Here is a 26,407-nt window from a genome sequence, read left to right as displayed (position 1 = left end):
AATTCTTTTTCTAATACTTAACAACAACAACAATAATAAATTTTTTCTTAAAGATTAACTTAATTGTTAACTTAAATATACATAGAGTCATAAATCATAATCCATAATAACAGTAATATATATTTATAAAATCATGATATTTATCAGTTTATTTATTAAAATTATGATATCAATTATTCATTTAATAAATTATAAAAATAAATCAATTTGATTTTTTTTAAACTAAGAATTAAATAGGTTTAAAAATACTTGCACTAATAAAATATATTAAGAGATTCAATTTTAAGTTATTTGTAAAATCATAAAATTTTAAGTTTACTTCTATTAAAAAGTAAAATGTGTTTATTGTGGACATTTTCACATGCCGTGATTTATCTCATCTCTAACCGTGCCGTGATTTTAAGGCACACATGCCTAAAATTTTAAGTCCAGCCTAGCTCGCATGTGTGCAGTGTTGGCTGCATGGCCCATCGAAATGTGCTCGTGCATTATCGTGTTGTACGAACACATGTCGTGGCCCATCCCCTACCAATGGGTCAGGATGCAACTTTTTAGTTTATATTTTATTTTTTTCTCATGTAGTAAGCAGTGACTGTAATGCTCAGTGCTTATTTATTATGGTTTATCTAATGGTCATAAATGATTATTTAATCTTATAAGCTCTTATAAAAAATTTTGTTATTGGTTTTTTGTTTTTTAGTAGAGCTTTTGAAGATTAAAATAAGCTATTTTGCCTATATTAGTAAAAGCTCAAACTTTGAGTTTTTAGGATTAGAGGTTGAATTTTTTTTTTAAATGTTAAAATATCTAAAATATCATTTACTTATTTTATAATCTTATTTTATTCTTTTCATAACATAACTTTAAAAAACTTGCCTACTAAAGTAATTTTATAATTTTTTATTAAAAGTTCTCATTGACAATCAAACAACTAATTTTTTTTACTAAAAACTCTATTTATAAAAACTTTACAAATAAAAGTCCTACTTAAATAAGTTATACTTGAAAAGTTTTATCAAATAAAACCTTAGGGTATCGTATACAGTCAAATGATCAGATTTTGTCAATTTTCTGGTCATTTGACTGTACTATGTTATGTGTATGATATCTTTTAAATAAGGTAGTTTGTGTTTTGATTTATTTTACCATAAGATTATTTCCAATATAAGGACAATTTTTTTTTTCATTTCTATGAAAAAGATTTTTTTTTTGAATTACATGAGACCATTGCTCATATTACAACTGATATTATATAAGATTATTACTGATATTTACCATCAGACAATTATTAAAATTGGTTTATATTAAATCTTATATAATATTGTCTATATTTTATCTTTACTAATATTTGAAGGACACTTGCTGCACTTACATTTCGTAAATGAGAAGAATGTCTTCACTTAATTATGAAACACCTACTCACATTTCATAAAGGAGATGATATAAGGAATTTAAACTCTCATAATTAGTTTCACGGGTTTTTGAGTGAAAGAAAGTGTTCTTCTACTAAATTAAAAGCCTAATGGTTATGAAATAGATTCTTGATACAAAGGAGATGACAAAATCAAATTTTCAATTTAAAATAAAGTTAACCGCGGTTAGCATAGTAGGTTCAAAATACATTGGATCAGAATCATGTGTCAGCTTGTCATCAAACCGTAGATATGAATTAAAAATATATAGACACATAAAATAAGAGCATGTTTAAGATTAATGCATCACCAACCATTTCGATACTAATTTCAATAGAGACAATAATGCAACTGATTTGATGATATAGAAATATAATAAATTAACAAGTATGGAGCAAAAAATCTATTATATAGAATAAGCGATGAAGAGTATTTTTTTAATTTGATATAAGTTATATTAACAAGACCTATGAAATAAATCTCGAGGTGGCCATATGAAAATTACGACAAACTGTGTCATTATTTGTAGTTTTTAATAACATGAAAGTACCAGATGTTATTTTACTTTACCTAATAAAATTCCGTGGAAAGCACTGTCGTTCCGTTTCTGGCGTTTTCTCGGCGACCAATCAAAATATTAAAGAAAGAGCAAAACTTGTAACTGCCAAGTTCCAAAATTGTCCATTAATTTGATCTACTGTCTTGAATTTGAGCTATTTTAGGGTTTTAGGTTTTGATTAGAGGAGAGTGATAGCAATGGCGACAGCTGCATATCCACCACCGCCTCCCTATTACAGACTCTACAAAGATTACCTTCAAAACCCTAAATCGGCTCCGGAGCCTCCTCCGCCAATTGAAGGGACCTACATTTGCTTCGGTGGAAACTACACTGTAAGATGTCATTTTTCTTACACGAATTGAGAATGTTCGAAAGTGCTGTAAGTCCAAATTTTCGTAAATTTTCTTTATTTGTAGACTGATGACGTGCTGCCGAGCTTAGAAGAGCAAGGAGTGCGTCAGCTTTACCCAAAAGGACCAAATATTGGTATGTTGATTGATCTCTGCTTTGATTTTGCTTTCTCTTGTTAGTATTTTTGCTATTGTTTGACAATAGTTAGTTCTCCAATCTGGGTATTGTTCATAATTAACTAATTGGGATTAGATTTATTTGATAACACGATTCAATTTGATGTCAGTCATCACTGATTAGGGTATGTTTTTATGGTCTTGATTCTGCTCAATTTTGAAACCAAAGGAGCTAAAGTGTTTGGTAAAGCACTCATTTTTATTTGGTACCTATTTTTCAATGACCACGCTGCTTATACTAGAGAGTTAGTTATTTATTCCATAGCAGCTGTGCATTAATAGCTGCAGCACCTCAGTCCCAAAGATGCCCTAGGCTTGCAATTCTTTGATAGGTTACGGAAAGGAGCTACTTGTTGAGGGCTATGGATCTTTCTCATGAATTTTTTATTCTATTTGTTCTAGTCGTGGTAGCCTGAGCTCTTATGATAGATAGTCACTTCCCATCATTTTGTTAGCTGATGATTGATCCATTCGGGAAGCCCCTCATCCGCTTCTTATATCAGAAAGTAATTTGTTTGGACCAAAGTTTTGCTTCAAGTTCTTCTTCTTGTTCATGATTGGGGTACAGTTCTTGGTTAGGATGGACTTTTGCTATCAAAATTAGGCACCTTTTACCTTCATTTGACATCATGGCTGTCATCTGCCTATTGACACTCTCTATCTCTAATCAGGATTTTGAACTGGGAGTTGAAATTTGTCACATGGCATATGCTAACTTGTAACCTATTTACGCGGGGAAATTTTTTTTTTCTTTTCCAAGGTAGGGTGCTGGGTATGATCTTTTAGTTTGTGACTTTAATATTTAAATATCAGTGTCAGTGGAAGGCTATAAATGGATTCTTTTTAATATATTCTCTGGAGGAAAGATTGCAAGAGTTCAGACTTTGTTCGACTGATGCTGTTGTAATTGTGCTGCTTCATTTATAGAGTTTTGTCCAAACGATGAATTGAGAGTTTGATTGAGAAATGAGGACATCATCACTGAGAAAGTATCTGCTCACTTACATATCCTGTGCGGGGTGATAAGTCCCTAAAAAGGTTTTAGAAAATGGCTGCAATCCTGTAGTCTGTAAGAATTGGTAACAACTCTTTGGAGAATGTATATACAACTGTTCAGGTATACATATCCAAAGAGTTAGGAAACCAGTAGTCCCTTTTTGTTTTATTGGGATTGCCGTAGTACTAAGTTTTATGGGATATCTCAAGGCAGTTATTATGATTGTCACCTTGATCACATTGCTTAGTTGTCTTCAAATCTTATTCACTTATCTTTACCAAGCATTATAAAGTGATTGTTTAGGGACGTTGAGCATTCATAAGTTTTAGAAAGTGATTGTTTAGGAAGGTGGCAGGAGATTCTTCTTCTTATTCACTTATATTTACCAAAGTGTTATAAAGTGATTGTAGAGGGACATTAAGCATTCACAAGTTTTTATACATGCATCATATTTTTGCTGCTAAAGTGATTTTGGCAATGAAATTCTTACTGCTACTTTGTGTAGATTTCAAGAAAGAACTGAGGTCACTGAACAGAGAATTGCAGCTGCACATATTGGAACTTTCTGATGTCCTTGTTGAGAGACCATCTCAATATGCCAGGAGAGTGGAAGACATATCTCTTATATTCAAGAACTTGCATCATCTTCTCAATTCATTACGTCCTCATCAGGTAGAATATTGTTATGTGAACAAGATCTTTTTCTTGGTTCATGTTTGAGAAACCACCCGCTCACATTCCGTGTGTTGCATCTTTTGCACTCCAGGCTAGAGCAACATTAATACATATCCTAGAACTTCAGATACAGCGCCGTAAACAAGCTGTGGAGGATATAAAGAGGTATGATTTATTCAAACCTTAGTGAAATACTTACAAGCTGCTTGAAAATGAAACTTTTTTGAGAATTCAGAGGTGTGATTCAGTCCTTTTATACAAGTTACAGTAGGATTATTTGAGGGTTTGAATAGCCCTATTATTATTGTGATAACGGTGAATTGTTGATGATCTCATTTCACATGCTGTGTGATAGGTTATAGGTTAATGCCAAACAAATAACAATGTGCTTTCGACTAGTGTATGATATTTGTCTACCGGCTTGTTTCTCTATCCTTGCCCAACCCTGGTGTGGGTCGGATTCGAACACTTGATTGGTCCACCACTTCCCTTCATCATAACCCTTGGGTTGAGATTTGGTGTCTAGGAGCAATGGTTTTGCAGCAATTTCTCGTTCTGAAATAATAGTCTCAAAGGGTATATTTGTTACAACTTTTGGGCCATGTTTGATGTGCTTGAAAACTTTACCTATTCTCATAAATAGTGTAAAATTGATTCATATTTGGGTAAAATTTTGATGTTGGCTTAGTTTGGGTTAAGGGAGTAGCATCATTATCAAATTTGAGGAGCTGTATGGTGAGTATGTATTGTCAGCATCACAAACTGGCTGATCAATTGAGCATCGTGGTCTATGCTGAATATGTACCACATTAATCATTTATCACAAATAACTCAGTTATGACAACACAGTGCCATGATTATAAGTTCCTTCCTTTTTTATGTGTCATGCAAATGGAGTTGATATTATTACAAGCAGTGGTATTCTGAAGCTATTACAAGGCAGAAGTGATCTTTGTGTAGGGACTGTAACAGCTGATAGAATTTGAAAATTATTTGAACTTAAATGTTCCATAATTTTTCTCTGAAAGTTGTTTCCATTGCTTTTCCAGGCGGAGAGAAGAAGCACAACGACGTCTCAAGGAGTCCCTTGGAACCTTAGAGGGACAGTAGCGCATTTGAGAACTGTATCTATACTGACGGGAGATTCTACTGCCAAGATTGCTAGAAGTTTCTGTTATCTAATGTCTGGAGATAGTGAATATTGATAACAAGTACAGTTTTGCAATCCGGGAGTCTTCATATATTGTAGGCAGCTTCAATTGTGAAAAATTACATTCTGTGCATTAGTAGTTTGTCTTGGAAGAATGGTACTGATATATTATCTAATATTGTTAGCATGTTTAATTATCAAACATAAATTTGACCAGATCATCGTTCTTTAATACTATATATAGTTGTAACCTGAGCCTTTCATAACATTTTTGCTTATGATTGTTCGCATATTCACTCCAATCAATTCTTTTTTTTTTTGATTACATGAGATTATTGCTCAGATTACAACTCATATACATGAGACTATTACTGATATTTACAAATCAGACTATTACTGGGACCAACTGACATCAATGCTAATGGAGCTCTGCCCAGATTTTAACCCTCACAAATATTCGAGGGATGTCTACTCCTCACTCATGGGTAAGGGAGAAGACTACCTTCACTCAAATTAATTGAAGAAGGAAATACCCCCACAATGCTTTTGTGGGGGTTCGAACTACTGCCCTCCAACTTGGAGGGCAACAGCCCTGGCCACTCGGGCAGTAGCCCGAGTGGTTCACTCCAATCAATTCTATCATATGAATGTAGTGAAATATTATGGAGTCCCGACATTATTAATTTCTAGTTATGAATTGAATGCTTAGTGAGAATGGAAACTGGCTGTTTATACATTATTAGTTAGATAAAATGTAAAATTTAATATAATAAATGAATCTAAGTACAAGTGAAATTCAATCAATCAATATTTTGATGGCAAATCAGCAGTTTACACAAGATTTTGCATTCCTAAACGTTACAACAAATTTGCAGTACCATTTTTAAGCTTTAACTAACCTTACCAAGTAAATTAACTACAAATTTTTACTAATAATTTTAGAAGGCTAATGCTAAGTTACATGGATGTAACTTACAACTAGGGGTGGTAAAAAAGTCCGGGCCGGTCCAAGCCCGTCCGGGCCCAGCCCAGGCCCGCGGGCTTAGGCCCGGCCCTCACCCATGAGGGCCTGGACAAGGGCCTAAGAAAAAAGCCTGAACAAAGCCCAAGCCCACTACTTTTTTTAAAAAAATAATTTTATAAATTAGAATAATATAATTAAAATTGAAAAGTAATTTAAAAATAAAAAGAAAACTTAAATTATTAACTTATAAATCAATTATGATTCAAAAAAATTAAAATTATGATACTAAATTCTCTCTTTTGTGTCAATTAATTAAGAGATCGTTTGAATTAGAAAATTCAATATTAAAAAAAATTAAAGTTATGAGTTTTTATTTGTTTTATTTATTATTTTAATTTGAAATATTTATTTTCTTTAATTTATCTATAATTGTAATAATTTGTTGATTATTAATTTATTTTAAATTTATAAAATTTAAAATAAATAAATAAAGCCCGGCTCAGGCCCGCAAACTTAGCTAACAAAGGGCCTAAAAATGGGCTTGAAAAAATCCAACCTAAGTCTGTTATTTACCATCCCTACTTACAATTCTCTTACATAAATAATGAACGGTATGGGCTCACTAACTATTCGTACGAGGGAATTATAACTTACACGTAACTCAAGGGATCCATTTTAGAAACATGTCATTGTCACCCCCTAGGATAAGTCATAAAGGACTTTCCCATGAAGAATAGCAGAAAGTCAGAAGCCAGAGTCTTTTCAAGCCCCAAACTTATAATAAATTACGGAAATGGTTAAAATTCGTCATTCTATTCACTGATCACTAATAACAACAAAGAAATGAAAAGGACATTCGCAATAATACAGGAGTTGCAGTCTCATACGCAGCGCCCCCTCTCAACTGGATTCACCTACGATGTTCATTCAGTTCAATTCGCCATGAATAATCCAGTGCCCTAAAAGCTTCCATTTCCTTTGATATACTACAAAGGAACGAACAAACCGATAAGCCCTAGCTTCTTCATCACGATAACAAGAAAGCATCAATAGTGATGGCGGTTTCGGAGGAAGTGTGCTCGACGGCGAAGTCGCGATCGTCACCGTCTTCATCGTCGGCCCCCGCGCCGCCTCCTCGGAACATTCATTACCTTGCCAAATGCGTTCTTAAAGGAAGCGTCGTTCTTCAGGTCGCCCACGGGCATCTCCGCTCTCCGACCTCCAACGACGTCGTATTCGGCAAGGTCCTCGATTTCAGTTTTCTCACGTATTGCGTGTATTGAAACTTAATCGCGTTCTGGTGAAAGTTGATTGAAAATTGTCACTTTGAAATGTTACTAAAAGTAGAATCAAGCAGCTGCTGGAGCTTCATTGTTGGAGAACTGAAAATGGAAACCTGTCATTGCGTGCATGTTTTTACTTAAATGCAACTTGACATTGTGGTTTTTATTTATTTATTCTTGAGCGCTTGCTATTATGTACTAGTCTGACAGTATTTTGGTGATGGCATTTTTTAGGAGACGTCAATAGAGTTAGTAATAATTGGTGAAGATGGGATTGTACAATCAGTTTGTGAGCAGGCTGTATTTGGCACAATTAAGGACCTTGCTGTTGTACCTTGGAACGACAAGTTCAATGCTCAGAATTCGCAGGTAGTTATAGAGAACTTAGTTTTAACTAAATCTTTGTACTGATTAAAGAAATTACCTTTTATGAAAGGCAATTATCCTTTGATAGTGACATTTACCTGGTCCTTCTGTAACCATTTTATTTCCTGATTCACTTTTTCCTTCTGTAGGTGATGGGGAAAGACCTTCTGGTTGTTATTTCTGATTCGGGGAAGCTCTCATTTCTCGCTTTTTGCAATGAAATGCACAGGTTTCTGAATTTTCTTGCTTAATATAGCTTGTCTGTGGATAAGGAATGGTTTTACTGAATGTTGAGGATGCTTACTTTGGTGATAAATTATTCATTTTTGTCTTTTGAGGTAGGTTTTTCCCGGTGGCACAGGTTCATCTTTCAAATCCAGGAAACTCAAGGCATCAACTTGGAAGAATGCTGGCGGTCGATTCCAGGCAAGTCACCTTTGACACTAGGATAGGAAAAAAATATTTTCAATTTTTTTTTGGCTGGCTGTTCTTTAGGCTATGCGTCATATGTGCATGGCTGTGAACTAATCTTTATTTTGGTTATCTTGCCCTTTTTATTTTCTCTTATCTTTCCAAAATTGGACTCTAGGCTTTATTTTATTCCTCCCTTCCCCTTTTATAGTACAGCTTTTAGATGGACAGCACTATGCAAACTATTTCTTGTAATTGCAAAAGGGATGCTTGCTCATTCCTTTGCCAATAAGAAAGGGCATCAATAGTTTCTACATATCTGTTTAAATAAAATGTGGCAACTTGACGTTTTTTACCTCTTTCATTTGTTTTAATTTGCATCAGACATTCCTCCCAATTCTCCTAATCTGTGCTGTTTTGCTTTCTCAGTGGCTGCTTCATTGCTGTTAGTGCATATGAAGATCGATTGGGTTTGTTTTCCCTCTCAATGTCTTCTGGAAGTGATATTATTGATAAGGTGATATTGTTGATAATATTTGCTCATATGTTTTAGAGTACGTATTATATTCCTTTTGTGGAACATTTTCTTCAGTCAATGCATTTGGTGTGCAGTGCCAAAGGGGCTTATTTTGTACAGTTACTGATACCCTTGTATGTCAATATTTCAGAAAATATGTTATCCTTCTGAAAGTGAAGTGGACACATCTGCTTCCAGAATTGCCCAAAAAAACAGAATAAGTGGTACAATATGGAGCATGTGCTTTATTTCAACCGATCCTCGTCAACCAAGTAAGGAGCATAATCCCATACTAGCCATTATTCTGAATAGGTATGATTATTCTATATGTTAATTTTCTACTCAGGGTATTTTTATTTATGTTCTCCATTTTTTTGATGCCTACGAGTTGAAAGTTGTTCTCTCGTTCTTTCTTTTTTTTTTTGGTTGATGTTTCCTGCTAAGATATTAAAATTTGGTCCTGCAGGAGAGGGGCGCTCTTGAACGAATTGCTGCTAGTGGGATGGAATATTAGGGAACATGCTATAAGTGTGCTTTCATGTTTTTTTGAAGCTGGGCCACTGGCACATAGTGTTGTTGAAGTTCCACGTTCTTATGGATTTGCCTTTGTGTTCAGGATTGGTGATGCATTATTAATGGATCTTAGAGATCCTCACAATCCCTCTTGCGTTTATAGAACAAGCCTGAACTTTTTACCCCCTGCTCTAGAGGAACAAAATTTTGTTGACGAGTCTTGTAGAGTACATGATGTTGATGATGAAGGTTTGTTCAATGTTGCAGCATGTGCTTTATTGGAGCTACGCGATTATGATCCCATGTGTATAGATAGTGACAGTGGCAATGCAAAAGAGCCCTCCAAACATGTGTGCTCGTGGAGTTGGGAACCAGAAACTGATAAGATTCCAAAGATGGTGTTTTGTGTAGATACAGGTGAGTTTTTTATGATTGAAATTGCTTTTGGTTCTGATGGCCTTAAAGTTCATCTGTCAGAATGTCTTTACAAAGGCCCACCATGCAAGGCAATTTTGTGGGTTGAAGGGAGGTTCCTGTCTGCATTTGTAGAAATGGGGGATGGAATGGTCTTGAAAGAAGAAAATGGAAGATTAGTATACACAAGTCCCATTCAAAACATTGCACCGATATTAGACATGTCAGTTGTGGATTACCATGATGAAAAACGTGATCAAATGTTTGCATGCTGTGGAGTGGCACCAGAGGGATCATTAAGGATTATTCGGAGTGGTATAAGTTTAGAAAAACTATTGAGAACTGCCCCTATATATCAGGGGATTACTGGTACTTGGACAGTTCGGATGAAAGTATCTGATCCATATCATTCTTTTCTTGTACTATCATTTGTTGAAGAGACCAGGGTGCTAAGAGTAGGCCTAAACTTTACTGATGTGACTGATTCTGTTGGTTTCCGGCCTGATGTCTGTACTTTGGCATGTGGGCTTGTCGCTGATGGTTTGCTGGTTCAGATTCACCAAAATGCTGTTAGGCTTTGTATACCAACCATGGTTGCCCATTCTGGGGGTATCCCGTTGTCATATCCAGTTTGTACATCTTGGTTCCCAGAACACGTAAGCATCAGTTTGGGGGCAGTTGCTCATAATATGATAATTGTTTCTACTTCTAATCCATGCTTCCTATTTATTCTTGGGGTCAGATCACTCTCAGTGAGTCATTATGAAATATATGAGATGCAACATATGAGATTGCAGAGTGAGTTATCATGCATTTCCATACCTCAAAAACATCCTGAGCGAAGAAAATCAAGTTCTCCCATCAGTCTTGTGAGTAATAGCAGTGTGCCTACACTTCCAGCTGGAGTTATCATTGGTTATACCTTTGTTATTGGCACACATAGGCCTTCAGTGGAAGTTCTTTCATTTGTACCCAAGGAAGGGTTGAGAGTTCTTGCTTCTGGGTCAATTGTGTTGACAAATACTATGGGAACTGCTATTAGTGGCTGCATTCCTCAAGATGTGAGACTTGTGTTGGCTGATCAGTTTTATGTTCTTGCGGGGTTGAGGAATGGAATGCTCCTTCGGTTTGAGTGGCCTCCTGACTCTAATATACCTTCATCTGTCGTACCCATTCACAGTCCTATTAGTGCCACTTTCAGAAGTACAGAGAATATTCGATCAGGTATAGCGGCTACTAGTTCTTTTGGTTCAGAAATGTCTGCTTTTAATTTAACTGAAGAGTCCAAAGATGAGCTTCCGATTAATCTTCAATTGATTGCCACCCGTCACATTGGCATCACTCCTGTTTTCCTTGTTCCTCTGAGTGACTCGCTTGACGCAGACATGATTGCTCTCAGTGACAGGCCGTGGTTGTTGCAAACTGCAAGGCACAGCCTGGCTTATACTTCTATTTCATTTCAACCTTCAACACATGCGACTCCTGTGTGTTCTGTTGAATGCCCTAAAGGGATTTTATTTGTTGCAGAGAACAGTCTAAATTTGGTAAGAGTCCCAATTTATGTTGTTATCAGTTCTTATGGTTTCTCTATTCTCTTTATGGTATTTTTTTTTCTCCATTGTTAATAATCACAGTTTTATTTCTGGATGTTATACAATCTGGGGGGAAAGTAAAAAAAAATAAAAAATAGAAGAATAAAAGGTCCTTGGAATATCTTGAACATGTTGTAGAGAAGTTAACCCTTAAATATGATGCTTTAATGATTGTAACAATGCACTTACTTCTTGTGCATTGCTTTATTTGATATCATTGTGTCTTAGTTTTTGGGTTGTTAGATTCTTGTGGTATCATTCTTTTCTTTCTCTTTAGATATTCTGGTGATTTGTGCCCATTGAGCATTAGTTTCAAGGTGGTCAGCATAAGCTTAGCAAATGTTGCATGTTGCCTTTCACTGGATAGTTGGATTTGAGAACTATAATATGTGCAGTTGGGATAGCAACTTAACATGCATAGCTTACTAGAACAGTGAATTGAAATTTCTTAGGTATCTTATCTATTCTCAAGAAATTAGGTAGGTTTTTGATCTGTTATCTTCACAATTCTGTTAATGCAAAAAGTGTACTGGACCACTTTGTCATTGTTTTATAAACTTAGAAGAGAAGATCAGAAATAGAGTTTTTTGTATTTTACTCTTTCTTGCTTAAATAACTTATATAGTTTGCTACTTAGAGAAGAATACATAGAATAAACATAGGAATTGATAATGACACCAGCTAGCTTAATATCTTACTTTCCTGTTGTCTAGTTACATACAAATAAACAGCTAAGAAATCCCCAAAATATCTCAGCCAAATAGGATGCTGTTAAAATAGCCTCACCCCTAAGATATTTCAGAACATGAATTGAAAAGATTATAAAGAGCTACTTCAAGTAAATGTTTGTTTTTTCTTTCGGCGATTCCATTTTGTTGTGGAGTATCAATGCATGTAGATTGGTGATGAATGCCTTTTTCTCTAAAAAAATTCCCTAAGTGCTCACTAAAATACTCTGTACCATTATCATTATGAAGAATACTAATTTTGGTTAAAAATTGGTGTTCCACCATCTTATTAAATTCTTTGAACACGTTTTCTACTTAAGTTTTTTTATTCAATGAATATACCCAACACAAACGAGTATGATCATCTATAAAAGTTACAAACCATTTTTCACCAAATCTTAAAATGGCCCCACGCATCATTGTGAACTAGGTAAAATGGTTTTGATGCATGACAAGGTCTTGATGAGTAAGTAGTACAACGACCCTTTGATAAATGCAAACTTTCACGTTGAAAAGATGAGCAATCTAACCTTTAAATGAAGAAGGAAATAAATGCCTTAGATAAGGAAAACTAAGATGTCTTAATCTAAGGTGCCAAAGTATTATTTGTTCACAAGCAGAAGGAGAATTAATACTACTAAAGTCTTGAGCTTTTTTATTACTGGAGAAGTTGTTATCAAAATAATAAAGAATGCCTATCATCCTCCCTGAAGTCTGGTCTCGAAATTCACAATGAGAGTTAAAGAAAGTTATACAACAATTAGAGTCTCTAGACAATTTACTCACAGATAAGAGGTTACAGGCAACTTTAGAAACATTTAGAACAGATTTAAGATTTATATTCTTGGATAATTTTACCAAATCTTTTCTTGCAATAGGTGAAAAACTTCCATCGACAATTCTAATTTTTCATTTCCAGAACAAGGGGAATGAGTACAAAATAGGGCAGAAAAACTGGTCATGTGATCATAGGCTCCAAAATCTATGATCTAAGGAGTAGATTTTAAACAATAGGATAAGGCATTAGAGTCACTACCTGCTTGAGCAAGAGAATCACTAGGAATACCATATAAGGAATTGGAGTTTAGCAGTTTAAGAAAGTGATCCATCTGCTCTTTGCTGAAGGGACTTGTCTCAACTTCATCTGCTGATGGAAATCCACGGTTGGATTTGTCACCCATTTTGTTGCTTTTCCAATTTGTTGGTTTACTATGAATCTTCCAGCATGCTTCCTGAGTATGACAAGGTTTGTTACAATAGTCACACCATACACGAGGTTTTTCATCAGTCTTCCTTTGATTTGTGATGGCCCTGCTGGCATTTGCATCAGAAGCGACTAGTGCTAAGTTCTTTATTGACCTACTAGAATTTTTGTTTCCAATCATTACATTCTTGCGACTCTCCTCTCTTTTAACCTCAGAGAAAGCTTCTCTTATTAAGGGAAGAGGTTTTTTGCCTATTATTCTCCCCCTCACTTCTTCAAACTTAATATTGAGACTAGCAAGAAATTTGTAGATGCAATTGTTTTCCACAATTTTCTTGTGGTGATTACAATCCTCTGGAAACTTCTGTTCATAATTGCTTAATAGATCTAGATCCTGGCCCAACAGTTTTAAGGAATTGAAGCACTTGGTGACATTGTCTTCTCCCTATAGCATCTCGCCAATTCGGCTCAATTCATAAACCTGAGATTCATTTCCTAGATCAGAGCACATCTCATTAACGTTGGCCTACAGTTCCTTTGCCGTTGCGTGGCACAAATAGTTAGAACTGATATCCTCATCTATGGATTTTACTAAGTCATTACTATCAAATTTTTTGCATCCCAGATCACATACGTCGAATTCGTTGGGTCTTGTACCGTGAAATCTCTAGTCAAGTAGCCAAAATTCCCTCGTCACGGATATACATCTGATCGGATTGAGACCAGTGCAGAAAGTTACTACCATTCAAGCGAGTAGTGATGATTTGATAGGATGCAATTCATGGTTGGAGGCTAGGGTTTCAGAATTTTTTTCTGGGTAGTAGAAGAAAAAGAGATGGACTCAGATGAAATATCAAACATAGTAATCAAAGTATTTTCTTTATAGAAAATGCCGGAGATCATTTTTACTCTCTGATACAATATAAACTTAGAAGAGCTGATCAGAAATAGAGTATTCTATATTTTACTCTCTCGATTAAATAACTTACACAATTTCCCACTTATAGGAGAATACGCAGAATAAACATAGGAATTAATAATTACACTAGCTAGCCTAATATCTTACTTTCTTGATTTATATTTACATACAAATAAACAGCTAACAAATCCCCAAAATATCTCAGCCGAATCTTCAATTTTCTTTTTCTTTCCTTGTTTTTTTTATTCTCTGAGGAATGTAGCCTGAGGTTGTAACTCGCAATGTCATTTGCTTCATATGTTCAAATACTGTTCACTTGTTCAAGCCCTTGTCACTCTATGAGTTCAACATGGAGCTGATCTATTTATACACTGAACATAGTGTTTGACTCAATGATTTGGAAGGCTAGGATTCCTCCCAAAATTGAAGTCTTTTTGTGGGCCTTGGCTCAAGGAAAATCAAACTTTGGGGAACTGATTCGAAGAAAGTTCCCTAATATGTGTCTATCTCCTTTTTTTTTTATTTTGCTTAATTGGGAAGCTTTTATATCTTAACAGGGATGCACTCTTAGTGAGCTAGTGTTTTTAGGTTTTGGGATATTTTATCTTTGCAGTTTCTAAGTGTTTTGTTTATATTGGGACTTCTCGTCCTTATTTTGTGGATTTGTAGTCCTCCTAATCCTTGTACATATTTCTTATAGTTTTATTTAATCTTTTGTTTCTTAGCAAAAAAGCAAAAAAAAAAAAAAAAAAACTCCTGCTTGGTGTGTGATGTGCAGAATAAGCACAGAAACTTGTAATCATCTTTTTCTTCATTGTTTTGTGGCCTCAAATTTGTGTAATAGGTTGTGCAAAGAGGCTAACATTTTGCGGATCATTCTGGGTTTTTGACACTCTATTCTTATGGAGAATTTCTATGCTTTTGGTAAGGGAAAAAATGCCAAAACTCTTTGGATATGTGCTGTGGCAGCTCTGTTTTGGGTAATATGGCAGGAAAGAAATCTTATTTTTGAAGGGAAAAATGCAGATAATATTGAAGAATTATAGGATAGAATCCGTCTTCTAGCTTCACTTTGGGCTTCAATTTCTAAGGAGTTCCAAGATTCATCTTTTTTCTTCATTCATCTAAGTTGGGAGAGTGTTTTGAGATAGGCGTTCTGGGTTGGTCTAATATTGTAGAGGATTGGCATATTTTTTATAGCACAAAAAAGTTTTCATTATTCTGCTTTCTCAGCGAACAGCTGGTCCACTTCTTGTAATGATTCTTCATCATTAATATAACATATAGTTTCTTGTCAAAAAAGAAAATAGCGTTTAACTCAATGGCTTGCATTAAGGTGCACTCATAGTCCTGCCATTTAAATGGATAGGAAACTTGGTGAGACCCTAACCTAGCTTGTGTATTTTGCTCCTTTAGCTTTGTGTGACCTTGCAACTAACCCCTGCAAAACATAGGTACTGTTGGAAATCTGAGAGATTATTCAGTCAGGATCATGAGCATATTATTAGGGATACGGCAGCTGTAGATGTGATATGATAGATGTAGTGTACACTATAGAATAGGAAAGTATAATATGTAATTATTTGGTTTCTTTTTGTGTGTATAGTATTTTACTTATTTATATAGGTATCATGTATACTAAGAAAAGGTGCTGAGAATAAATTCAATTCTGTAATTCCCTTTCCTCTTCTTTATGGTATCAGAGTAGGGATTTATTCTCTGACATATATATATATAAAGAAAGGGGAACTAGTGTTGCTCCACCATGTCAGAAAATGCATTTCAATCTACGCTTTTCATAACTGCCCCATTGACGACCACAGAAACCCATGTCCTTACTTCCGATTCTCACTCTTGTCCAAATCACTAATATCAAACTGAATGGTGATAATTTCCTGCGTTAGTCCCAATCTGTCTGGATGTATCTTCGGGGATGAGGAAAGATGGGATATTTTGATTGGAGATAAGAAGGAACCGGCAAAAGAAGACCCATCTTACGCAACTTGGGATGCTGAAAACTCTATGTTGATGACATGGCTAGTAAAATCCATGGAGGAAGATATCAGCTCCAATTACATGTGTTACCCAACAGCCAAAGAACTTTGGGATAATGTAAACCAGATGTATTCATATTTGGGAAATCAGTCCCAAATATAGGAATTGACGATAAAGCTTGGTGAACTTCGCCACGGAGTGGACAACGTCACTAAGTATTTCAATTCTCTGAAGAGGCTGTGGCAAGATTTGGATTTGTTTAATGACTATGAATGGAAATCAACAGCGGACTACAATCACAACAAAAAGATGGTAGAAGATTATCGTATTTACAAATTCTTGGCTAGATTAAATGTAGATTTTTATGAGGTTAGGGGGAGGATTCTTGGTCGCCAACCTCTACCCGCTATTGGTGAGGTCTTTGCGGAAGTAAGAAGGGAGGAAAGTCGCAGGAATGTGATGCTCGGAAAGAAGTGGTTGCTGCCCCTGTTGAAAATTCAGTCGTGGTTGCATTAGATGCAACTGCAAATAAGGTTTTCAATCACCAAAGGCAGAATGAAAAACCTCGAATATTGTGTGATTTTTGTCATAAACCATGCCATACTCGAGATAACTGCTGGAAGATCCATGGGAAACCTGCTAATTGGAAGAAGAACAAGCCGAGTGACAAATCAAATCAAGCAACCTCCTATGCAAATGAAGTTTAAAAGAGTCCATTCAGCAAGGAGCAGATGGACCATCTTCTTAAACTGCTAAAGTCCAACTCTTTATCTAGTACTCCTTGTAGTGCTCTTGCATAGACAGGTAGCAACCTTAATTCTCTATCTTGTAGTCTAAATTCTGCTCCCTGGATCATTGATTCAGGAGTATCTGATCACATGACTTCCTCTTCTAGTTTGTTCAGTAATTATTCACGTTGTTATAAAAATGAAAGAGTAAGGATTGCTGATGGTAGTTTTTCACCTATTGTAGGAAAAGGTCAAATAGAAATTTCTAATCAAATAACTCTTCAATCTGTCCCTCATGTTCCAAAATTAGCTTGCAATTTGTTATCTGTCAGTAGAATTTCTAAAGACTCTAACTGTCGTGTTGTCTTTCTTGACTCTCATTGTGAATTCCAAGATTGGAACTCGGGGAAGATGATTGGCAGTGCTAAAATGGTCCATGGTCTTTATTATTTTGTTAGCAATCCTTTCGAGAATAAAACTGCTCAAGGCTATGGTGGTAGTGTGTGGTCAATATATGCTTGTGAAAAAATAATGCTTTGGCATCTTAGGCTAGGACATCCTAGTTTTCCTTATTTAAAACACTTATTTCCTGAATTGTTTCAATACTTGGATTGTTATTCTCTTCATTGTGACAGTTGCTATTTATCTAAAAGCCATAGAGCTACTTATTTGACAAAACTATACCGTGCCTGCAAACCATTCTATTTGATTCATAGTGATGTGTGGGGTCCCTCTAGGATCACTACTAGGACTGGAAAAAAATGGTTTATTACTTTCATAGATTATCACACACGACTTTGCTGGGTGTATTTAATGAATGACAAATCTGAATTAAAAAATATGTTTCAAGTTTTTTACAAAATGGTCGAAAACCAATTTCAATAAAAAATGTGTTTGTTTCGTTCTGATAATGGGAAAGAGTATTTCAATGAACATCTAGGGAATTGTTTTTTTAAGAAAAAGGCATTTTACATCAATCTACCTGTCGTGATACTCCTCAACAAAATTGCATTGCCGAAAGAAAAAACAAGCATTTACTTGAAGTGGCTCGAGCCATAATGTTTTCGATGCATATTCCAAAATATTTGTGGGGAGATGCAATTTTGATAGCATCTTATTTAATAAACAAAATGCCTACTCGTGTTTTACAATATGTTACTCCATTAGATTATTTCAAAAAAACATTTCCTACATGCAGAATTAATTTAGATTTGCCATTAAAAATTTTTGGTTGCACTGTCTATGTTCATATACCTAGCAAATTCGATCCAAGCTTGATCCAAGAGCTGAAAAGTGTGTTTTTATTGGTTATGCACCAAAAAGAGGATACAAGTGTTATAATCCTCAAACACAAAAAATGTATGTAAGCATGGATGTCTCTTTTCTAGAAAATCAGTGTTATTTTTCCAAAAATTGTCTTCAGGGGGAGATAGAGGGAAAGGAATAAAATTTTTGGGAGACAACTTTGGATCCGCTACCAAAACTTATTCTCTTATCTCCTTCTCTAGATGTTGAAAAACAGACACAACAACAGGCTGATCAAAATCCTAGCCAAACTTTACCAAACATAGTTGATTCACAAATAGGGGGAGAAACACTACAGAAGAACAAAAATATTCCTGAACCTGAGTATTTGGTTTATACTCGAAAGAGGACTGGGCAGAGGAATAAAGACCAACCAACCATTTTACCACAAAGTCAATTGGAATCTCTGGAAAAAGGTCCAAGTGATTCAGGTAGTTTCTATCTTAGTCCTGTTCCTTCTAATCCTAATCTTGTTTCTGTTCTTCCTTCATCTTTATCCCCTTCAATTATTGAACCAAAAGATCATGATATTCCTATAGCCATTAGGAAAGGAGTTCGAAAGTGTACCCAACATCCCATTGCAAAATATTTATCCTATGATAGATTGTCCAATAGTTATAGAGCAATTATTTCTAATGTGTCTGACCTGTTTGTTCCAAGAACTATCAAGGAAGCCCTTGATGAACCGAGTTGGAAGTTAGCAGTTATGGAAGAGATGAATGCTTTGGAAAAGAATGGTGCTTGGGAGTTGGTGAACCTACCGAAGAACAAAAAAACTGTAGGGTGCAAATGGGTGTTTAATATAAAATGTAAAGCTGATGGCAGTGTTGAGAGGAACAAGGCAAGGCTTGTAGCAAAAGGGTTTACGCAAACCCTTAGGATTGACTATCAAGAAACATTTGCTCTTGTTGCCGAGATGAATTCTATCCGGGTACTTTTATCATTAGCTGTAAATTACGATTGGCCCTGACATCAATTAGATGTAAAAAATGCTTTCTTGAATGGAGATCTTGAAGAAGAAGTGTATATGAGCCTCCCTCTAGGTTTTGAGAAGAAATTTGAAGGAAAAGTTTGCAAACTAAAAAAGTCTCTGTACGGCCTTAAACAATCTCCAAGGGCATGGTTTGAACGTTTTGGGAAAGTCGTAAAAGGCCATGGCTACTGTCAAAGTCAAGCAGACCATACTATGTTTTATAAACATTCGAGGGAAGGAAAAGTAGCTATCTTGATTGTTTATGTGGATGACAAAATCTTAACAGGTGACGATAGATGCGAGCTGGAGAAATTAAAGAAGGAACTTGCTAAGGATTTCGAGATAAAGGACCTTGGAGCTTTGAAATATTTTCTTGGCATGGAGATTGCAAGGTCCAAGGAGGGTATATTTGTTACTCAACGCAAATATACTATTGACTTACTTAGTGAGACAGGTTTGCTTGGATGTAGAGCAGCTGAGACCCCAACAGATCCCATTTTGAAGCTCCAACATGTTAAAGCTGAGAAAGTAGGGAACATAGAACAGTTTCAAAGACTTGTTGGAAGGCTGATCTATTTATCCCATACGCGACCTGATATAGCATTTGCAGTGAGTAGAGTGAGCCAATTCATGCATTCACCCGGACAAGAACACTTTGAAGCTGCGTTCGGAATCCTAAGATATCTAAAAGGAACTCCTGGTAAAGGTCTATTGTTTAAAAAACAGGGACATCTTCAGGTGGAAGTCTACACGGATGCAGACTGGGCTAGGAGCATTATTGATCGAAAATCCACCTCTGGTTACTATACGTTTGTTGGTGGGAATTTGGTTACTTGGAGAAGTAAAAAACAGAATGTAGTGGCAAGAAGTAGTGCTGAGGCTGAATTCAGGTCAGTTGCTCATGGAATTTGTGAAGTGTTGTGGATTAAGAGGTTACTAGAAGACTTAAAAATTCAAAGTAGTTTACCAATGAAAGTGCACTGTGATAACAAGGCAGCAATTGCAATCGCTCATAATCCGGTTCTTCACGATAGGACTAAACACGTGGAAGTTGACAAGCACTTTATCAAAGAGAAGATTGAAGAAGGTGTGATCTGCATGTCTTATATACCCACTGCAGAGCAAATTGCAGATGTTCTCACAAAGTGTCTGTACAAAGGGCAGTTCAATTACTTAATTAGCAAGCTGACCATGGAAGATATATTCCAGCCAGCTTGAGGGGGAGTGTTGGAAATCTGAGAGATTATTCAGTCAGGATCATGAGCATATTATTAGGGATATGGCAGCTGTAGATGTGATATGATAGATGTAGTGTACACTAGAGAATAGGAAAGTATAATATGTAATTATTTGGTTTCCTTCTGTGTGCATAGTATTTTAACTATTTATATAGGTATCATGTATACTAAGAAAAGGTGCAGAGAATAAATTCAATTCTGTAATTCCCTTTCCTCTTCTTTAGGTACTATACATCTTGAGGAGGAAAAGAAAAAAGAAAGATCCATGGCACTCTCTTGCTTAAGTGATTAGGGATGAAATCGTCGTCATTAATGGATGTTCTATCAGGTAGATTGTATACTGAAATAAAAAAAGTTCATGGTTCAAATAGTGGGTTGAGTTGCTTGGCAAGAAATTAAGGAAAGATTGCAAGAGCAAACAAATATTCTAAATAATTAAACCGATTGTCACTTTCCTGTTTGCGTGTTAGGTTCATAGGACATTGACAAGGAAATGCTTTAGTCGCATGAGATTTGATGCTGCAAAATTCCCAAGTACTATAATAATTCTGTTATCAAGTTGGTAATACATTTCTTGTTTCCATGTATGTTAGGGCGTCATGCATCCTCAACCAAATTTTTTGTTGTTATCTCTCTGATGCTTATCATTTTCTGGTATCCGTTGTGTTTTGAAATTGATTAACTATGAAAAAGTAAAGAACTTTTAAATTGGTAACGAGTTTGTTTTATATTAGGGATTGATTTCTATTTTATGATATATTTGTTTCAAGTGCAATTGTGTAATGTTTCTGTATTGGATCTCTTAATATTATTCTGCTTACGAGGTTGTCATTTTGCAATGTTTCTCAACTGGATGTTTCAATACTAGTCTGTTTTCAAGGTTGACATACATGATCTTCAATTACTCTATCTTTAGGTGGAGATGGTGCACAATAAGAGGCTTAATGTGCGGAAATTTCATCTTGGAGGCACTCCAAAGAAGGTCCTTTATCATAGTGAAAGCAGGTTATTGATTGTGATGAGAACAGAACTGAATAATGATACATGTTCATCTGATATATGTTGTGTTGATCCCCTTAGTGGGTCAGTGCTGTCATCTTTTAAGCTTGAACTTGGAGAAACAGGGAAGTCCATGGAGTTGGTGAGGGTTGGACATGAACAGGTTTTGGTGGTTGGAACTAGCCTGTCTTCTGGTCCTGCCATTATGCCCAGTGGTGAAGCTGAAAGGTAATTGTTTCTTGTAGAAGTCTTGATTTTACATTCCGAGGGGCAAAAAAAAAAAAAAATATATATATATATATTATTCTATCAATTAAAGAACTCTGACAAAAGCCTCATGGATCTGTGCTTGGATCCACGTGACAACCTGCAGATGAAATCTAAGCTTAAGATGTTTTAAACACTGTATATATTTCCCGTGAAATTCCATGAACGTGTTGTCTAAATGGTGCATTTCTTTTCGACAGTACCAAGGGCCGTCTGATTGTCCTCTGTATTGAACACATGCAAAATTCAGACTGTGGTTCAATGACATTTTGTTCTAAGGCAGGGTCATCTTCTCAACGAACTTCACCATTCCGTGAAATTGTTGGATATGCAACAGAACAACTGTCAAGCAGTAGTCTTTGCAGTAGCCCTGATGATGCTAGTTGTGATGGAATTAAGCTTGAAGAGACTGAAACATGGCAGCTGCGGTTGGCCTACTCAACAACATGGCCAGGGATGGTGCTCGCAATATGTCCATATCTTGATCGTTACTTCTTGGCATCTGCTGGTAATGCTGTAAGTGGTTCTTTCCTATATATGCTTTCAAGCTGCCAGAATGAACTCAGTTACCCAGGGCTGTTGCTTACAAAAGAAAAAAAAAATCTTCATGTTTCAGTTTTATGTATGTGGATTTCCAAATGATAATCCCCAGAGGGTTAGGAGGTTTGCTGTAGGAAGGACACGTTTTATGATCATGTTGCTGACTGCTCATTTTACTAGAATTGCTGTTGGAGATTGCCGTGATGGCATTCTTTTCTATTCTTATCATGAGGTACGTTAAAATAGTAGAATGTGTTGCGCATGTCAGCTCTTTCCTTTTGAATTTGTTTAGGTGACGTCTACATTGGTTTTCCCATTTTCCTTAAAAGAAAGTGGTTTGCGACTGGCAGCTAGTGATATTGATTCTGAAATTTTCGGCATGCTTTCTTTTGTGCTAGGATGCCAGGAAACTGGAGCAGATATATTGTGATCCTTCACAGAGGTTAGTGGCTGATTGTGTTCTAATGGATGTTGACACAGCTGTTGTTTCAGACCGTAAGGGGAGCATTGCTGTCCTCTCTTGTTCAGATCGGCTGGAAGGTAAATCCTAAATTAAGCCTCATCTGTAATTTACAGCACCTCTAATATTATTTTGAAATGCTATGTATTATTTTGAAATGCTAATTTCATTGTAAAATTCACTTGATTGCTGTGTTAAATCCTCTGATTTGCTGTTATTACCCTAGACTAAGCATATAACTTTTAATTACTGGGAATGAAGAAGATGAGCATCAATGTGATTGAGGCAGCACAGTAATAAATTTCCTATTTCTACCAATTAGGCATTGAATTTCTCTCAGGATACCTTTGATTTGTTTATTTTACATCTATTACCAGTTCTTAGGACTTAGTCATTTCTTATCTTTTATGCTGCCTTTATCTCATCAACTTGTGTAAATACGGGCCTTTTCAAGGCTGGCATTGAAAAGGCCGAGGGCTGTCTTACCTAATCAGGTTCTTGGCTTTGTTCAACTTCTGTGTTGCTTTTCTTTGGTGTTCTGTGTGAATCGACAAGAATTAAGCCTATTTTTCCTATCTTGGGTATTGTCAGAATTAAAAGGATTTTGAAACTTTCCTACCCTTCATCAACTGTGTACTAAGATATTGGAGTTAAAATCATGACATGAATCCAGAGAAACACCAACATGACCGAAGTCAATGGGTTTCTGAGCTTACAGATTTAACATGCACATGCCCGCTTGCTTGTCTCAGTAACCATAATGGTCTGTGACATTGTCGTTTCTTTTAGTGATGACACCATAGTACATGCTACTTGACCTTTCTGAGTCTAGAAGATTTTATATATCAGGATAGTTTAAAATCTTTTTCCAATTCCAGAATTGCAAATTAATGAGACCATTCATGTCTATGCCAGCTTTCAACTTTACCAATGGTGTTAATTTCATTTGGTTGCGTGAATGCTAATTTTGAGGCAATTTGGAAATATTGGTGACCAATGCAAAGATTATTTGAATAGAGTTTCTAGTGAGCCTTATTAATGGACAAAGCTAATGAATAACTGATCCAGAATTAAAAGTGAAACAAAGCTGTCTCTCCCAAATTCATCTTTTCATTTATTTCATGCCACTGGTATGATTATTTGCTCTGGATGGAATTTATATTTCATCTTGTAGTTATTGTTATCCTACTGTTGCTTATTTGCTTTAGATGGCAGATGGTTCTGTTAGTGTTCTTAAATTATGTTATTTCTCAATGTGCCAGATAATGCAAGTCCAGAATGCAACTTAACGCTGAATTGTGCTTATCATATGGGTGAGATAGCCGTGAGCATCAGGAAGGTAAATCCTACAGAATCCAATTGTGAATGGAAGAACTTCTTACACAATCACTAAGTAGCAGTTGTAAATTTCTTTAGTTCATACATAATCGTATAGTAGTAATAGTAAATTTCTTTCAGTCCTGTTGGTAATGGTATATTGTTCTCCCACCCCTCCCCCCTCTCTCTTGGCAGGTTGGTCAAAATTGGACAACTATGTCCTCTGATGTATCTTTTGATAGGTTACTTGAACTATTAGTATTTATCTTTTGCTTTGTTGAGATTCTAGTTTGAGAGGCTTTTCTGACAACTAGTGTTCATTGTTAGTTGCGGCCTCTTGTAGCTTCTTCTTTTACCTAGTCTCAAATAATATTGATATTTTTGTCTCGTCTTCTATTTTTTTTTTCCTTTTTAGGGGTCATTTATATACAAACTCCCAGCTGATGATGCCTTGGGGGACTGTCTTGCAAGTTTTGAGTCTTCACAAACAACTATTATAGCCAGCACGTTGTTAGGGAGCATAGTGATATTCATTCCTATATCAAGGTATGTTTTATTTTAGCAAATGTGGCATTATAGGAATATGCTAGATGGATCTCCTATGTATCGGATGATGACACTGGCAGCAGTACATGTAGTATTTCTTCATATATCCAGAAATGATAGCACAGTAAATCTGTAAGACGTGGATAAGAAATAGTTCTTTGCACTAGACAGGCTAATGGTGAGGATCTATGTCGATCTAGAGACTTGATAGAATGTTTCTAATTGAATATTAATTATGTGGTCATAAACTTTTATATATAGGAGTACTTCCCTTCCAACAATTTTCTTTTATTGAGTTTGCCTGCTTCATCCACTGCCATATATTTTTACAACTTATTTCTGTTCTTTATGACCTGATAGTATTATAAAGACAGGTTTGTATGGTCATGGTGTGGTTACAAACTTAATAAGATGAAAGAATGTGTACTCTTAGAGGGGCTCATTTCATTTTGGGTGATTTTTAACAAGCTCGCCAACCCTAATTAATCCGGTTGATGTTTTTATTTGAGCTGAGTTGAATTGTAGATTAAGCATATACTGTGAAGGTGCTATGCCTTGTTATTATTTTTGAGTTGAACTAGGATGCCTGTTTAGAGTACTTATAACCATCACATATTTGCAGTGAAGAATATGAACTCTTAGAAGCGGTTCAAGCTAGGCTTGCTATCCATCCTTTAACTGCACCTTTGCTTGGAAACGACCACAGCGAGTTTCGTAGTCGTGAAAACCCGGTAAGAAAGTAAAACCTTGCTAATATTGTTTTTGGAATTGCTAGCGTGCATTAAGTTTGAACCTCAGGCCAGAAACATTGTTGTGCCATTCATGTACCATCCAGTCCTGTTTCAATAGGAGTTGGCATGTTTCTTGCAAAGAGATTCTTGTCATTATGAACCATTGTAGTCACTGCATTTTGGTTCATTCTATCTGCTCTTTCTTTGTAAAATTTTCCGTTCACGTGGAATTCAAAATAAAAATTTTAGGTAATATATCGGCTTAAAATATTAGGAAACAACAGCTTTAATTCCATGGAGCAGGTTGTTCTGTACTTGCGCCTGCTCGCTGCTTCTGTTATGATTCATTTGAACTTGTTTGTGGCTGCAGGTTGGGGTTCCCAAGATTCTTGATGGAGACATGCTGTCGCAGTTCTTGGAGCTTACAAGTACACAACAAGAGGCTGTGTTGTCATTCACACTTGGCTCGTTTGATACAATTAAAGCAAGTTCAAAACTGCCGCCTTCTTCGCCTATCCCTGTTAATCAGGTGGTGCAACTCCTTGAGCGTGTTCACTATGCCCTAAATTAGTTGGATCCCCAATTACTTTTTCATGAGCTTGGGAAACTGAGTTTTTCTCTGCGGAGGCATTGGGCTAGACATGCTGAAAAGAAAGGATGGTATTCTGTCGAGCCACATTTGCCTGAGCAGTGAATCACAAGCACTGTACCAGCTGCTCGTGGTTGACATACGGATTTGGTTGCAAGATTATAATTGCCATTACCTTGCAGCTGACAATCATACTAATGAAACCTTGTTCTTCCTGCTACACACAGAGAGTCATGACAGCTGCATAAGAAAGTCGTGAATTACCAAGTAAATTTACTGTTTTCCCCGTGTACATTATTAGTACAGGCCTTGTATTGCGTAGTAGCATTATAGGTAGAAAGAAGTACAGCATATGGCAAGAATTTGCCCGGGAAAGATTTTAGTTACCGTAACTGAAATAACTTTTCAATCATTACTTTGCAAATGTGCTTGTGATATTCTTTCTTACAAAATAAAAGATCAATTCATTCTTGAAATTCTCATGTATT

At 35.9% G+C, this 26,407-nt stretch overlaps 2 protein-coding genes across 3 annotated transcripts; both read left to right on the top strand.

Annotated features, from left to right (window-relative positions):
- The first annotated feature begins 2,013 nt into the window (after positions 1-2,013).
- LOC18039918 (mediator of RNA polymerase II transcription subunit 7a) lies at positions 2,014-5,575 on the top strand. The gene is made up of 5 exons (XM_006429892.2): positions 2,014-2,303; positions 2,388-2,457; positions 4,001-4,167; positions 4,262-4,335; positions 5,220-5,575. The coding sequence occupies exons 1-5, from the start codon at positions 2,169-2,171 to the stop codon at positions 5,278-5,280; spliced, it is 507 nt and encodes a 168-aa protein (XP_006429955.1). The 5' UTR covers positions 2,014-2,168; the 3' UTR covers positions 5,281-5,575.
- A 1,491-nt stretch (positions 5,576-7,066) lies between these two features.
- On the top strand, positions 7,067-26,395 carry LOC18039154 (probable splicing factor 3B subunit 3). 2 transcript variants are annotated; one of them, XM_024181500.1, is made up of 15 exons: positions 7,067-7,528; positions 7,802-7,936; positions 8,083-8,162; positions 8,276-8,359; positions 8,774-8,861; positions 9,013-9,173; positions 9,328-11,332; positions 21,387-21,697; positions 21,937-22,252; positions 22,353-22,508; positions 22,675-22,816; positions 23,999-24,075; positions 24,469-24,599; positions 25,222-25,330; positions 25,701-26,395. In XM_024181500.1, exons 1-15 carry the CDS (start codon positions 7,340-7,342, stop codon positions 25,899-25,901), a joined length of 4,185 nt encoding a protein of 1,394 aa, XP_024037268.1. In that variant the 5' UTR covers positions 7,067-7,339; the 3' UTR covers positions 25,902-26,395. The 2 variants fall into 2 exon arrangements, with proteins under 2 accessions (XP_024037268.1, XP_006429953.2); XM_006429890.2 differs by lacking the exon at positions 7,067-7,528 and having other exon boundaries at positions 7,554-7,936; positions 8,272-8,359.
- Positions 26,396-26,407: the final 12 nt, after the last annotated feature.

This window comes from Citrus clementina, unplaced genomic scaffold (assembly GCF_000493195.1).
Source record: "Citrus clementina cultivar Clemenules unplaced genomic scaffold, Citrus_clementina_v1.0 scaffold_6, whole genome shotgun sequence".
Taxonomy (NCBI): Eukaryota; Viridiplantae; Streptophyta; class Magnoliopsida; order Sapindales; family Rutaceae; genus Citrus; species Citrus x clementina.
This window is presented reverse-complemented; position numbering and strand designations above follow the sequence as displayed.